Source organism: Nothoprocta perdicaria, unplaced genomic scaffold, assembly GCF_003342845.1.
Source record: "Nothoprocta perdicaria isolate Ctin4 unplaced genomic scaffold, notPer1 scaffold_115, whole genome shotgun sequence".
Classification (NCBI taxonomy): Eukaryota; Metazoa; Chordata; class Aves; order Tinamiformes; family Tinamidae; genus Nothoprocta; species Nothoprocta perdicaria.
The window spans coordinates 1,516,168-1,532,476 of record NW_020454261.1 but is presented as its reverse complement, the minus strand read 5'-3'; the positions used below and the strand labels follow the sequence as shown (position 1 = coordinate 1,532,476).

General features: G+C 34.7%; 1 protein-coding gene across 2 annotated transcripts in view; it reads left to right on the top strand.

Annotated features, from left to right (window-relative positions):
* ASAP1 (ArfGAP with SH3 domain, ankyrin repeat and PH domain 1) overlaps positions 1–16,309 on the top strand; it is a 154,793-nt gene that overhangs the window by 112,151 nt on the left and 26,333 nt on the right. Inside the window, exons 12-23 of one of the 2 annotated variants that reach the window (XM_026053426.1) lie at positions 486–494; positions 1,058–1,158; positions 1,524–1,593; positions 3,159–3,246; positions 3,632–3,680; positions 7,564–7,727; positions 9,318–9,451; positions 10,412–10,503; positions 11,165–11,351; positions 13,118–13,203; positions 14,484–14,599; positions 16,111–16,178. In XM_026053426.1, coding sequence (XP_025909211.1) covers positions 486–494; positions 1,058–1,158; positions 1,524–1,593; positions 3,159–3,246; positions 3,632–3,680; positions 7,564–7,727; positions 9,318–9,451; positions 10,412–10,503; positions 11,165–11,351; positions 13,118–13,203; positions 14,484–14,599; positions 16,111–16,178 — 1,164 coding nt within the window. The remainder of the gene's footprint in view (positions 1–485; positions 495–1,057; positions 1,159–1,523; positions 1,594–3,158; positions 3,247–3,631; positions 3,681–7,563; positions 7,728–9,317; positions 9,452–10,411; positions 10,504–11,164; positions 11,352–13,117; positions 13,204–14,483; positions 14,600–16,110; positions 16,179–16,309) is intronic. The other variant, XM_026053427.1, reaches the window with a different exon arrangement.

Genomic DNA, 16,309 nt, shown 5'->3' with positions numbered 1-16,309 from the left:
TGCTTCCAACCTCAGGTGCCAGTTTAACAAAGGTACCTTCCTCTAGTTTTACCCAACAGATTTGCTCCAGGATGAAAAATGCTTACAAGAATCCAAACTGAAATAGGAGAGCATAATCTTCAATATGTATTACTTGTGGAAATTTATAAGAAAATGCACTCTGAAAGAGGAAAAAGTTAACCTCACCTTGGGGCATTCTTAGTTGTTTTTATGAAKCCAATATTACCTATGTAAAGCTACTGAAAGAAGTGACTGAAGTGTAAGGTTGCACARAACTTGGTTTTGCAGTTTAATTTTCGTGAACAAAAGTCTCAGTGGGCCTAAGTAAAAAAATTGTTCCTTCTTTCTAATAACACCGTTGGGATGTAGGGCAGCCAGTTGTTCTGTTAAATATGGAGGCTGCATGTTTTATTTAATAAAATAATAATTCTCTTTTTAAATTCTTTGCTTTCTCTCCTCTTTGCTTTTGCCTTTCGTGATCGAAGTCTAGGAGAGTAAGTCAATGTTTTAATGAACTTCTGAGATTTTCTCTGCTGTGCTTATAACATCTTAATCAATTGACTTAACTTAATTCTTTCMTTAAATAAAAAAATCTGCTGACTTGATTGACTAAAACTTACRAACTGTATATATCTTTTTAATTGGATTTCCAAGTAAATGTGACTGTTAGCATTGGTGGGTTTGAGTTTGTGTGTATTTATAAAATGTATCATATATTCACTTTCTTTTTGCAGTTGGAGAGTCTTTTTTTCTTCAATTATAAGATTATGCAATATTAAATATTTATTTAAAGGTCATTATTTTGACATATGTATCTGTATCCATAGCATACTCAGCTCATAATTAAGTTGTGAACACTGGTTAAGTCTTGKTTCAAAGTCAGATGATATAAGAGCAAACTCTCAAATATAAAATATACATAGGAACCTTTTTTTTTCCTGTTAGTATTAGCATGTGAACAGTATTAGCTTATGGGCATAAGCTAAAATAAAACTGTCTTAAAGGTTAGGAAAAATATGCACATGCAAAAGCATTGATGGCATTTTCCCTTTTGTAGGATTCCCAGAGCAGGCAAGGAGGTTATAGCATGCATCAGCTTCAGGGGAATAAAGAATACGGCAGTGAGAAGAAAGGTTATCTTTTAAAGAAGAGTGATGGGTATGTTTTTGGAGGGGATAATACAAAATGAACTATTGCTGTTTCTACATACTGATTTTCATGCACTCTGTGTGCTTAAAGCACATTTTCCTAATGCATGTCTTAAGTATCCGTAACTTCAGAATTTGAATCTGGCCCCACATATGAGATCCATTAATTAATAGTTATAGTAAATATTGAGGACGGACAAGAAGAGCTTGTTTAAAGCTGACCTGTCATAAATCTCTCAGTTGCCTCTGCTTCTTTAAATTTTGCCTGGATTTATTGTTTTCTCAAGCATAATCTATACAAAATATTAGTGGGATTAAAAGAATATTTCAAAATTCATATGTTGTTACTGATTTTGCTTTTCTTTTTCTGTGCAGTTTAAGGAAGGTTTGGCAAAGAAGAAAATGCACTGTTAAAAATGGAATTCTTACCATATCACATGCAACGGTAAGCTACTTTTATATCTTTTAATTAAAATGAAAAACTATCTTTTKCCTTTCCAAGTGATGGGATGGTGTTCATCTGTTATTGAGAGAAGGAAAAAAAATCTTGYAGACTTGTGAGTTTTTCTTAAACTTTGTTTGCCACCCAGCCATTGCTGTTATAGTTCATGACAGCTGATTAAGCACGTAATTATATACAAATATTTACCAGTATTTTGTTAGGAAAATGRAAATCATAAAACTGTTTTTATTCATGAGCATAATCAGAGTACATCTATAAAGCACTTATATTTGCCAAACTTCCAATTTTGGGGGCTTTATGTATTTATGAATTTGACAAGAGGGATGAATGTGTTAATATTTGTCCTGCCAAACCTCTTGACAAGATAGGAAATAAAGTGGTAGGTTTTATTTTTTCTTTGTATTTGGTTTGTAATTTTTTATGTCAATAGTTTTTTGAAGCTCAGTTCAGAAACTGGCACGTCTTGTGTTCAGATAGCAGCTGTCAGCCCTGTTGACTTTCATCTGGTATCTCTACAGCTTTTCATTAAACCTGTATAACCAAAATCCTTTTAAGACTTGTTTAGTTGTCATGGCTTAAGCAACCGAATTATGGCAGATAATTTTGGAGGTTGTATTTACTCTAAACTCTGATAAACTCCAAAGCTCCAGCTCCTCAGTGTGTTGTGTTGAACGTTCATAGGATTTGTGCCCTTTCAGAACAAACGCATATAAATCTCATTCATTGCAAGCATAACACATGCCAATGAACTGAGAAAGTAGCTAAAAAGAAGTGCTATATCCTCAATTATTGTGTCTGCTTTGCTGCTTTTCCTTTTTTTTTTTTTTTTTTTTTTTTTTTTTCCCCTGCTGCTCTATTTCTATTGCCTTTGCTTGCTTTCTTCTGCCGGTCTCTGCTACTATGTGTATTTTTGGCAATAATTTTATAATGTTTGACATACCATAAAATAGTAAATTACAGACTTACATGCAGCTTGGTTAGGTATAAACATTCAGAAAAGTTTTCAAAGTGACAGATCTCAATTATGTTAATGTTTCTCAGGGAAAAAAAATACTGGTACTATATAGTTCAGTGCTTTCTAATGCAAAACCATATGTTAGAAATTAATAAGGTGACAAAATAATAAAATAAATTGCTTATATGGAATATTTTTTCAAATCAGTATTTGTAGTATCCTTTTGCTTGTGAACTTTTAGATTTCTATTTTTGATWTTTTTAAATGGGAGGAAAATTAGAATATGGGCATTCTGTAATTAAAAAAATAGCAAAAGTAATAGTTTTACCATTGTTTTTAATATACRGTAAGAAAATTAAGTATTAGTATATAATAAACTAAGGTTTATTCTTTTCATCCTAATGAAGTAGTCAAGAAGAGTTACTGTGAAGTTTCTAGTTTTATTTGAAATCTGTCCATTTGGATAAACTGTCATGTTATACCTGTGTGTGTGTGTGCACATTTTAAATCGGTATCACATGTGCACACACCTCAGAAAGGAGAAACAAGCAAGAGATTTTTAAAGTAAAATAAATGTTGTTTTTTTTTTTAGTCTAACAGGCAACCAGCTAAACTGAATTTACTGACCTGCCAAGTGAAGCCAAATGCTGAAGATAAGAAGTCTTTTGATCTAATTTCACGTATGTAGCAACTTTAGGTTCTTCTTGGTTCAGTTAGATGTTCAGTGATCTGCACAAGACACATAAGCACCATGGGCCAGGAMAGGGAAGAGACCTTTGAGCTCTTCTTGCTTTTTGACATTATCTGCTGTGCTTATTGAGCTGCCTTCTGGTGAGGTGGGGGGTAGTCAAGAAGGTCCTGATTTCTCTTACTTTTATTTCAATAATATGTCCTTCTTAGTATTTAATAGCTTATTGCAAGCAGTTGTTTTGTAAMTAAGTTAATGTTGCAGGTCGATTCATTGCTTCTAATGTCTTTATTTGCCAAATATAAATARCAAAAATTTTGATGTTTTATAATTTGTTACATGTCCAACATAATTTTTTATTTATATATTTATTTCAGATAACAGAACATACCACTTTCAGGCAGAAGATGAACAAGAATACGTAGCGTAAGAATGTTTATGTTTTTAAAGATTTTTTTTTTGTCATTAATKGAGTTCAAGATTGTAAATACCACTGGAAATAGTTTTCTCAACTAAGCGAAAAGTATTGCCTGTTATGTGTTTCTTCTGTTGTTGTGAGTGTATAAATGTAAATGGTCTTGTGTTGCGAAGGCACAAGGCTACGGGGCTCTTTGAAAACTCTTTAATACAAACAAGCAAATAAACCCCTTGCAGTCCCTTCCCCTGCCCACCTTCCCCTCCGAAAATATTAGCCAACCAAAAACAGTTTTGGTTTAAGTGTATGTTGCAGTTACCTTATTCATATGCATTTGCTTGGCATGAAATAGTAGGGCAGCTTGTTAGGGTTCAGATGAAGCATTTTGAAAATCTTCCTAAATCCTCCCTTTCAGTTCTTGCAATTGCTTCTGATCATTCTRCTTTTATCTCCATATTAAAAATAGCAAATGGAATAAGAATGTACACACTACATTTAAAAAAAAAAATCAAAAGGCAATATAGCTTTTCCAGTGTAGGTCCAGAAGTTGGCAACAATMCTTATCTCGGACTTGAGAATCCAATAAGTTGCTTCCTTAATGCCTGTTTCCCACCAGATTGTTTCATTAAAACCAATCTTTCCTCCTGCTAAGTCAGAACTACTTGTCTGGAGATCCACGTTCCGGTTTCTCTCCTGAATGTTGCAGTCTCACCAGCTGTCACGTCTAGGAAAGAAATTGCTGGTGAGAAGTGCAGCGAGGCAACTTCCAGTTGTTTGGCTGGACAGTGTCTTTACGGAGTTGAACTTCATGAACTGAAATGCTTGTAATGTTTATGGGGAAAAAAAAWAGCAACATAATTAAGTGTTCTGTTTTTCCTTTGCAGCTACTGAGTAGCTCCTTAACAGCCTTGTTATATAAGGTGCCATGCAAACATTATACTTTTATTTACAGAATTGTTGGTTTAATGCAGTTCTATAACTCCTCAATTAGCTGTCATCCTCTGGTTCCAGTTTTTTTCACATATGTAAATATGTCTTTTCCTGCTCTTTCTCCACCTGACAACTTTGTATGTTGCCTTTTGTTCTCCTCCATCTTCTTGCTGTCTCTGTTCTGTGCCATTGAGAAATAAGTGCATATTTTCAAGCACTTTTCTACTTAGATGGGAGGCTAGAAAATAAAGCACAATAACATTATTTTACTCTATTCTTAAATTAACTTTCCTTATTTTCTTAGTGATTGTTTTGGACTGATTCCATGAATATTTTAACAAATAGTCTTCCAAGCAAAGCTACTAATAAACAGATTTTTAAAAATAGCTCACATTTGGTTATAAATACATTACTACTTTCTCACCCAAACATTCCCTTAATCCAGTTCATTTCTTGACTGTTATCTGGTGAGTGCTCTGTTGATCTTGAATTACTGTTTCAGTAAAATTCTGAGTTTAAAATCCTCAATAAGTTATTAATTTCTCTAATGGATAAACTACAGTAAGGGGAAAAAGTGTTTTGTGAGTGAGGGGGKGTGTGTGTGTGTATAAATAAATAAATATATATATGTRTATATATATATGAGAGAGATACTTTTGGATCCCTAAAATATATCTTTAACATATAAACTAGTAGATACTTTCTACTTTTTGATGCTGTTGATAGGGTCAGGTAGACAATTTTGAAGCTGAAGAATCTATCCAATTTTTTAAGAAAATATTTTTAAATAAAGCTAAATTAAGCAGTACAAGATAGAGCATCCCATTTAATTGTATTAGATAGAAGTGAAACTTGTTTTGTGCGATCTGAGTAATTCTTAAATTATTTGAAAGAAACACTGCAAATGGAAAAGTTTTTTTTTTTTTTTTTTTGCTTTGTAGATTTTGAAATACAGAAAATATTAGTCACTTTTACCATAGTAAGAAAAAAAGGGCAACAGCAGCAGCAATAAGGCAGTGTTTTATATCTGTTGACATTGAGATAATGCACCATACTTACTGATTGGATTGTTCTGGATTTTTTAAATATACAGCATGCCAGGAAGGACTGGGGGGACTTCTTGCTCGAGTGAGATTAGCCATTAGACTGTATCCCTAATTGCCTTTGGGTTCAGTTGCCCTCAATGATGTCTAGGAAGAGAGGCCACGGCGAGGCCCTTTGCTTTGGCTCTTCCACAGAAAACATCAGTAAAACACAGTCTGAGATTGGGATAATGAAGGAAATTAAACAAAAATATGCTCTTATGGTTTGGTAACTCTTAAAGTGGAAATCTTTTTAAGTTGGCTTAGTTGTGTTGTATTTATTTTGTTTATATCTAATCCTTTCTTAATTGTTTCAGCATACTTGAGTTTTATTCAGCTTCTGACTTCATATTTAAACAAACTAGTTAAACTTTAGCCATGAAACAAATTACCAACTAGTGTCTGAATAAGTATTCATCTGTAACAATTATTTAATTCTGTATTTTTAACAACTTTGCTGTAACATTAGTATCTAAAGATACAGCCTCCTCTTCAATATTCCTGGATTTCATCAGCAAAATTGCAGAAGAATGCCATCTAGTGTGTGTTCAAATATTTATCTTAACTGCTGTGAATACTCCTATGTGTTTATGGACATAGATACATATCTGTATATAACACATTGTTTTCMACATGTAAAACTTCTTTTTTAAACATTGTTTTAAGTTAGCTTTTACTAATCTTTTTTTTTCTTTTGCAAACAATCTTTTAAGTAAAATCCTCAGGTTATTCTCAGTCCATAAAGATTAAAATGTGCATGTACATGAAGTATAAAATATGAAATCCACAAACTGAAGTTATATAAAATACACATATTCAGTCTCTGGACCTGYAATACAAGGTTTTTTTAGGAAATGGCCACTGTAATCCTTTAAAGTTCATGTTTGCTTTGTTATTTCACTGAAGGACTGTGAATTAAAAGTGAAGTTGTATTCTTAATATGTTCATCTGGCTTTAGCTCTTGAGTGCAGGTTTCAAAAGAACATTGAGCAAAGATGACTGTAATACTGTAAGCAGGAAATGRATGGAGGATGTAGCCAATTTAAAATAGTTTTTCTGCCTAAAATATAATTCCTGTAAATTTAATCACATTTAAAAGCACTGTAGTTGAGAGGGCTTTTTTAATTTCTTCTTTTCGTAAATTAAACACTTTGGTTACTTTTTCAATATTCATGTGCTCTGTATAATTGTTTTGCCCTCCCTGCTTTCTTATTTCATGGAACAGCTAGTGAGGGATTTATTTTTAATACATTTTAAACAGTCTTGTGCAATCAAAAACMTGGCAAGGTGACTGAACGGGTGAATCATCACTTTAAACAACATTGAAGGATCCTAATTTGTTGCAGTTGACAGTCAGTGTCATTCCTGCCATCATCTCTGCTCAGACCCCTCATCCTCTTAGCTGGCCCAGCCATTTACATTAGTTTGGGCATAATGCTCTGGCTGCAGCTAGTGCATTGAAGAAGTTGAGGTGTCAGCATATTGAAAAGGTGCTTGCTGTGCTCTCGGTGGAGAGAGGCACGTGGCGGAGGGAGCAGTGGTTAGAGCTTCCACCTTTAGTAGCAGGATAGACTGTAGGAAGGTCTTGGATATCTGCTCTTCAGGCAGCTGAATTTCCTGGAGGTAAATTGGACCCTTTTTCTTCCCAAACTCCACAGTAGAACTTGAGAACTCTTTCATAGTTCATCAAAACAATATTAAAATTATGTTTTTGGGTCTTTTTTTGACTTTTCTCATTCTCACTTCTTTCCTTTTGACTCCCACTGAGTCTCACTGACAATATAGTTCTCCCCTCTGTATTTTGATGACAAACTTGCTACGGTTTATAGACTGACTTGGATTTACAAATGCAGATTTTCATTGCTATCTTATTTTGTGCTAGATGGATATCAGTATTGACCAACAGCAAAGAAGAAGCATTAAATATGGCATTCCGTGGAGAGCAGAGCACAGGGGAAAACAGTCTAGAGGACCTGACCAAAGCCATTATAGACGACATACAGAGATTACCCGGCAACGAAGTCTGTTGTGATTGTGGCTCACCAGGTATCTCAGTTTGTTAGTCATCTACCCACTGTGAGCAACATAATTCCTTTGAAGTGTTTGTAGAGTAGAAACTAATTTTTGAAGTGATCGATCTTCAACCTGTTTTTAAAAAGAGCAAATTCTGACTTTCAGGCATTAGTTTCATTTAATTCACTGAAATACTTCTGTGTGTTTTCTGTGTGTTTACTTGCAGCAGTTCAAGCCCCTCTGGAGTTTGAACTGTTTTTATTGCACTGTCTCTAGATGCTTGTTGCACTTGAATGGAAGTTGTTGTGTATGCTACTAAGTARAAGTGAGTAATGCTTAGACAACAATTGTGGAAAGAACTGAACTGGCCAGGATCTGATCTTACTGTGAGCATGAGACTATTAGAAATGGATTATCAAAAATCTTTAGGGTTGCAGTAAGTAGTCTCTTGCAAAGAAAGTGGAGACCCAGAACTGGAGTCCTATCAGACTGTATCTTCAGAAATACAGTTACAGCCAGCTGTATGTCACTTAGAACTTGAGAACAGTTAAATTCTTCTAAAACTACTGAATTTGTATGGTAGTTGAAGAGTTTGTTTAGATTTTAGAGCTGTAATATCAAGACGCTGATGCTCACTGTAAACTGAGTGGATGTGTTTCTTCAGAAGAGATTCATTGACATAGAATTGATCCAAATTGAGGGGAGAAAATAAAAAAAGGTAAAAAAGAATTGAATACTGTRAAAGCATTATGTCAAATCCTTGAATTGGTTCATTCAGTTACCTCATCACATAAATCTACAGATACCTCCAAATATAGTTCYGGTTCATTCTTTATAGTGAAATTTTCAGTTCCCAACCTCCATGTTAACAACGTTCTTACTGTGCTCTCAGTGGAGTAACTTCAGGTTCCCCCACCTCAGCCTGCTGCTTTAAACTCTTGACTTAATACTTTACCAATCACTAAGATCAGGAAAGACAATTTGAAGAGGTATATGTATAATATAATCTATCTAGAGGAATTATTTTCTTCTTCAAAATATCGTTCTAGCTTATTATGTAGCCTTCCTAATGTAAGATCTATTCCAATTTTACATGCAGATCTCCATGATGGTGCAAGCTTTTGTTGTTGTTCTAGTCCCAGATTTCCATAGGCTTTCTTTAATGTGTTAGCTATAATACACACAAGAAATATTGTTTAGTCGTCTGTGAATAAAGACTATTGAAAGTTTAAGTAGTAAGGATTAAAAGTTCAGCGTTTGCCAATGGTRGAATTTAGTTCATCTGTTCCTTTTCAAAATAGGGAACGAAAGCCTACCTTCTTTCTGCAAGAAGCAATTCTTATTCAGTTCATATTGAAAGGTGCACTATGGACACAGAAATCCAAATGCAGTGTCTTTGTGACTTTTAGTCTCTCAGTCTTTTAGTCTGAGAGACTGAATTCCACTGGCCTCAATGTTTGGTTAAATTCTCACCACAGTTTGGATAAAAGATTAGGTGTTCATATTTCACTCCCAATTTTTAAACTTTATATGAGAAGTCATTTCAGAGTACAGCAATTTCTTACAGATRTTAAAAACGTCTGTTTGAACTTTCTTTAAATGTTTTTGTTTTCAACTCTACAGATCCAACGTGGCTATCAACTAATTTGGGCATTTTAACGTGCATAGAGTGTTCTGGAATACATAGAGAAATGGGTGTCCATATTTCTCGAATCCAGTCATTGGAATTAGACAAACTAGGAACGTCTGAACTCTTGGTAAGCTGTTTTTTGTTTTCTCTCACTACTACCAACCTGTAATAAGAAACATTCAAAWTTAGAATTTACTGTAAATTGTTTTCAAGATACTGATTTTTCCAGAATGCATAGTTCATATTTTTATAAATACTGTATTGAGTGGTGTATTATTGATGCTTTTATCCATTTACCACTTTTCATGTTAATTCCTTGATTTTACAAATTGAATATTCACTGCTTGGAGCAACTGAAATGTTACCTCTCGTTAGCCAATCTTGACACTTAATTAGGAGAGTCCAAAATCTTATGTGATGAAAAATAATAGTAAAATAGTACAATTTTTACAAAAGAAAGATGAGTCTTCTACTTTGACAAAAGAAACCTTGTAATGTTAATCTTGTGAAAGGAGTCAAGCAAGTGCATGTGTTATAGTTATCAAAAAAAGTTGGGAAGTTTATTTCCTCAATTTTGCTTGACTATAGAGAAGAGACTAACAAAATTTTACATAGGAAAATATAGGAAAGATAGAAAGCAAGTAATTTATGTATATATTATGTGTAAATATGTACAGATCCCTAGCACTTTTACCTTTTTTGGAAACCTTGAATTTCTTCTAACTGAATTTGGGAGGCTTGTGATTCACTTAGGAGATAACTATTCAATTAAATTGAACTCTGCTAAGTAAGTATTTCCAATGTGTCTGAACTTTTTTTCCAAAAGTAATTCCTAGGGCTGGCTCAGTGTTGTGCTGCTAGTTTATCATTATGTTTTTATATCTGAGATGGACGAAATACAACTTGACAATAAAACTTATTTTTTTAACAAGTAGTAGGATAATGTGGCTTACATTTTAAAAGATTTTACCTACTTTACATATAAATATAACTATTTTACTTTTATTTTCAATTGTTTAGATATTTCATTAGTCGTGAGGAAAATGTGCATTAAATCATGTTCATTCAATTTTTTTTTTCTTTCCAGCTGGCCAAGAATGTAGGAAATAATAGTTTTAACGATATTATGGAAGGGAATTTACCTAGTCCTTCACCTAAACCCACTCCATCAAGTGATATGTAAGTTTTGACCCTGTAATTTTTTTAWTACTAATTCTTCTGCAGAACGTGTACATGGTTGTTAAAAATCTTAAGCTATAGTCAAGCTAGATGACTAAGGTGGCAGGATTTTTACTTTCCCTCCAATTCTTAAGTTTTTTGGACGTCAATCGTTTGCTTCGTCATCTCGCTTTGGATTCTCCATGCAGAATGTTAGTTCTCAGATACCATAAGTTTGGCTTTCCTAGAGATTGTTCTGAATCTTGAACGCTTTCCATTTTGGTAGTACAGCCTCATGTGATAAAAAGCGTTGGAGCAAMTAATGCCAACTCCAGTACTGTTTTCAGAGGGTGTTAAGTTTTTTCTGTTGTTCTCTGGTATAGAAGATGCACAGACCACATAATGGATGTGGTTTTGTTGGCGAATGGTTCAATTTGTTTTCCTGTTTTGTTCCTGCCTCAGTGTTTCTTGCATGGCTTTCATATGTAATGAGAACACAAGGTACAATTCAACATGTATCTGATTGTGGGCAGGAAGAAACGTGCATTATGGTAATAAATGTCTTTATCAGATATTCATGAACTTCATTTTTGAATTTCCGTTTTAGGTAAGGTGATTTAAATTTAAATCACAAGCCCATTTCACAAGACTTCTAAACCAAATCCTGTTTTCACACCCACAGGACTGCACGTAAAGAATTTATCACTGCTAAATATGTAGATCACAAGTTCTCTAGGAAGACCTGTGCGTCCGCAGCAGCTAAACTGAATGAATTACTTGAGGCTGTCAAATCCAGGGATTTACTTGCACTAATTCAAGTCTATGCAGAGGGAGTAGAGCTAATGGAGCCGCTGATAGAGCCTGGACAGGTAAAGGGATGGGGTGAACAAACCAAGAGCAATATAAATGAGCAAGGTACATTATTAAAACCCTGCTTGGATGCAGCCTAGGGCCACATACACTGGGTGACACTGTGTGTGCAGGGGGCTTAGRCTAGATGATCCCTGGAGGTCCCTTCCAACCTTAAGGATTCTATGATTCTATGATATGTTTTACTTGTTTCCCCTAATGTGACATCCTTTGCGGGAGAGAACACGTCACAGATTAGTCTGAGGGAGTGTGAAGATGCAGTGGTTGGACCATATGCTATGTTAGGTGCAACTATAGTTGCTCTACAGAATGTTCCTTTTGGGAAAGGGGGCCTGAAGAGAGAGGCCTTGACCTGATATCCTAGGGTCAGGTGCTATCAAAGGCAATATCCCATCTGCTTTAATAGGAGTCGCCAAAGGCACACATCACTGAAATTGCATGAGGTGGCCTATATTATACAAATCTCTGCTGATTCTATATGAAGAAACAGTAACTGCTTCCTTTACAGATTGTAATAAACTATTTAAAGAAACAGATTTTTTTTCCCTCCATCAATGAAAAGATTTTTTTCCCTGTAAAAGGTCATTGCAGTTCTTGCTGAAGCCCTTTGTTCTGAAAATCATTTGAGTTTGCTTGAGATACCTACCTCAAATCCCTGTGGAATGTTGCTCAAGAGCAAATGTGATGCTGTGTCAGCATCACTCTGTGAGCAGAGTTTTTTCCTGTTCATGTTGAATCCAACTGTGAAACTTTRTTATAAAGTGCTGCAATGGAGAAATCTCAATATTTCTGTGACAGGTTCCATGAAAGTAGCTGATTTAGCAGAGGGCAAAGCACAGCTTATGTAAAGTGGAGGATATGAGTTCAACATGCTCTAAGCATTTGAAATAGCATAGAATGCACGTTGGGAAGGCACATTACGCACTCTCRTAACTGCAACTTAAACTTTCTATTTTTGTCTCATCCATAACACATACCATAGAATTTGCTTCTTAAAATCTCTTAGCTGTTCACCAGTGGTATCTAGAAAAGCATGAATTCCAGCTGAAGTGTTAGTTGGGACGTCTGTAGCAGTTTCTTTTCATGTAAATTCTCTGACGTTGATTAAAAGTCAAATTACTGAAAAAGCCATGTAATCTTCCACATACTCTCTAATGTCATTTGTGATTAGTGGGAATAAAAAAAAATCTGGTTTTAAGTTGATTTCTCTCTTGCAATTTCTGAACTGAATTAACACAGCTTTCACACTTTTATATAAAYGTCTATATCTGCTACCTGTGCAGAAGATAATACACAATTCAGTTTAAAAGAGGTAATACATGTTATGATTTGAGTATTTGTTCATGATGTGTGCACACTTATGTTTTTATAGGGCATAATGACCATATTTGTTTCTTAACTTGTTGCACTGGTGAACACTAAATACTGCAGATTCTCTCTGTGTTCCTGGCTTGAGAGGTCCCCTAACAGTTACTGGAATGGTAGAAGGTCTCCACAGGGTACTGCTGTTCATCTGGAACAAGGGAAAAGTGGTTTAAGAGGGTCGTGACATCAAAAAGAGGGGCTGCGTTACCCTTAAAGCACATGGGGCCTTCAGAGATCAGAAAGGCAATGGTTGTTTTCACCATAATTTCCTAATAACAACTTTTGCTGTAAGATTTGTCATAAAAGGCTGACTAAAGTGTCAGCAGAAGGAATGATATTATAAGCTTAGCAGAAGCAAAATGCAAAAATGTACCTTTTTTGTGTGTGTGTGTGTGTTTAGGAGCCGGGTGAAACAGCACTTCATTTAGCAGTCCGGACTGCTGACCAAACCTCTCTCCATCTGGTTGACTTCCTTGTACAAAACTGGTAAAGATTGCTCATTTTTCATTAAGTTGTTAGGAATTACAAGTGTAGATGTTCAAAGTCATTCTTGCAGTACTTTGGATGGAGTTTGCTTATCTCTCCTAATCATTATTCTTACCTATGTTTCAAAAGAATGTGGTTTAGTAACCTTAAGGCTGTTTTATGAATAAAAAGAGGTAAATRAAAGTAAAGTTAAAACATGAAAAGCAACTTTATGTAAAGAAGATGGAAAGAGAAGCTATGTGGAGCATAGGAGAAAACAACATCTTTTTGGAACACATGAAAATATGAAACATAGTGCAAAAAGTATAAGTAAAGACAAACAGTAATTCTTGCAAATATAGGGACRGAGTGCAGAGAAATTGTAGGAATGGAAAACAAGATTAATTCACAAAAAATACCGGATAAATTATGGATAAATTGATAGATCGGATAAATGGATAAATTATTGGAAAAATGGATAAATGATCTGAATAGTGTTACAGGTTTTGAGAGCCTACTGTTTTAAACTAAACTTCAGCATGTAATTCACTGGCTGAGCTAATCCTTGCAGTCAGGAATAGTGTTGACAGGAGTAGAAAAACCTGATGAAAATACTTTCTTAAAAAAAATCAGATGATGTAATGGCACATACCATATATAAATGTATGTCTCTATAAATATGTGTACATTATATATTCTTCCTTTTTGTTACCTCTATATCACCATATATGTAACGRTTAAATAGTCATTCTGTTTCTATGGCATGAGTCTGTGTTCACAGCCTGTCTTTTGTGAACTCAGTGTTGCCTTTTTTTCCTTCTTTCAATCTTTTGTGCATCCTCACCACACCCTTCTTCATAGCTGGTGCAGGTTTTTTTATGTTCTTTGGATTCTAACTATGTAAAAATGATTTTTCAGTTATGTTTGGTAAAGAAAATAACACTTTCTGTGAATATTCTGAATGGCAGGAGGAAATCAGCTTGGAATGACCTTGGATTAGGTGTAAATCCAAGTTAATTCTCTGGAATGAACATCTGTAGATACTCGGTCATTTTCAACTACTGCTCAGGGCTTTCCAGCAATACACCTCGAACCATAATTCCTCATGGTCTGTGGAAGTGAGAGATACACTATTTAATTGAAATACATAACTTACTACTGTATATTTGTGCGTTAACCATTTTTATGTGTTACAATAAATTTTTATTACTGATAGRGATGCTAGATCTAAAGTGATCTGAAATAAATGGCACAGTATACATTACTGTTCTTGTTTTTTTTTTTCTTTCCTTTGTGTTTAGTGGAAACCTGGATAAGCAGACAGCATTGGGCAATACAGTTCTACACTACTGCAGTATATATAATAAGCCTGAGTGTTTGAAATTGCTTTTGAGGGGGAAGCCAACTATTGATCTGGGTAAGCTCATTTAATACTGGGAAATAAAGATTTCCTAATGTACATTTTTTATTTAAGTTTTATTTGGAGTTTATTTGGAGTCCAGAGTTCTCTCTCTGCCATCATCTTCCTCTACCTCCCCAGTTCAACAACCTCTGTGTAAAACTAGATTTCTAACTTGGCAGTAGAAATCATTGTTTTCCTTGGCTTTTTCACACATGTTTAGAACACTGGCATGTTGTAACACTATCATAGGTTCTTGGATTTGACTTTTTTCTTTCTTCTTCCTACTTAATACAATAAGAAAATTAATCCAATAAGCTTAAGCAGGCCTATTGGTTCTTCTTGGTAGCAACTGGTAAGAGTGACCTTTTCTGGGCCAAGTTTCTTTCTTGAGATTTCACGTAGGAGCTTCATATCTTCTTTATGCCTCAAACCATCATGTTTATGCTTAGAGGTTAAAAGTATGGAATTTATACAGTCTCTTAAGTAATCTATGTCTTCACTTGAATTAAGAAATAATATTTTTACGTTACTCCTCATATTAGAAGTTCTAATCCTCAGTTGTCTTTTCATGCTGAGCCTTCCTTCTTCCAGAGATCTTCATTATTCTAAATAAAAGCCCTCTTTGAATAACATACTGAAAATAGCCTTCCTAGGTGGCTGGTTTATGTTTTATAAAATTCACTACTGTTGCTCTAGAGATAATATTACACAGATATGGCTGCTTGTCAAACTTCAGCTTAGTTTGACTGTTTTCATAGTCCAGTCAGAGCAAAAGTTCCCCAACATAATGCCTAATGTGATCATTCCTAGATATACAGTAGCAAGTCTTAAAAAAAAATCCTAAAATCTTATATGGAAAAAAGAATCTAGGTAAAGATTACTCTTACGATATTTCTGCAAATGCTGTGGAGTTAAACTACAGTATACCACATACCCAAACTTTATGTTGGGGAACTTTTTAGAGGACTGGAGTCATTGTCTGCTGCTTGGGCATKACTTGAGAATCTAAAGGATTGTATAGCCTTTGAGATGTGGGGGGTGGGAGTGAGAAAAGCAATGTATATAAATAATTTCTGTTCATATGTCTTAGAAACAGACTTCTGCCTTCAGATTCAGCCTTCAGATATTGTCATTGAGATTAAAAAGTGCTTGGGTCAACATTTGCCTTTTTATTTTTCTTTTAATCTCAGAAGAGTTTCCTCTCCTGAGCTGTCTTGCCCTATCTGCCTGCTATTCGTGCTTAGTCATTGAAGAGTTTTACTGACAAAAGAGTTGAGCAGGGTCTGAAATGTCAATGTTTTCTGTGTTCTCTGCTCAGATGGTTAGGAGGGAGATAGGGACTGTCTTAACAGATGCTGCTGTTCAGAAAGTGCTTGATGATACATGAAGCGCATGAGTGTTTATAGTGGTATCTTAAGAGGAAACACATTTTTAAGCCATTTTAGAAATTACTCTGCTAAAAATATGGAAATGTAATGATTCTGGACACATCTCAAAGAATTACTCTGTTTTTATTAATTTTTTAGTAAACCAAGCTGGAGAGACGGCTCTGGACACAGCCAAAAGATTGAAAGCTGTCCAGTGTGAAGAACTGGTAAGGAAGAAAATAAAGGAAAGGAAGCTTACTTCTTTAAAGATATGATCTATGTAGAGTATCCTTTCCTGCTATATCTCACACTTGGTTATTTCTTTTAACTGTCTGTAGGCTGGTCTAAAGACCCTGCC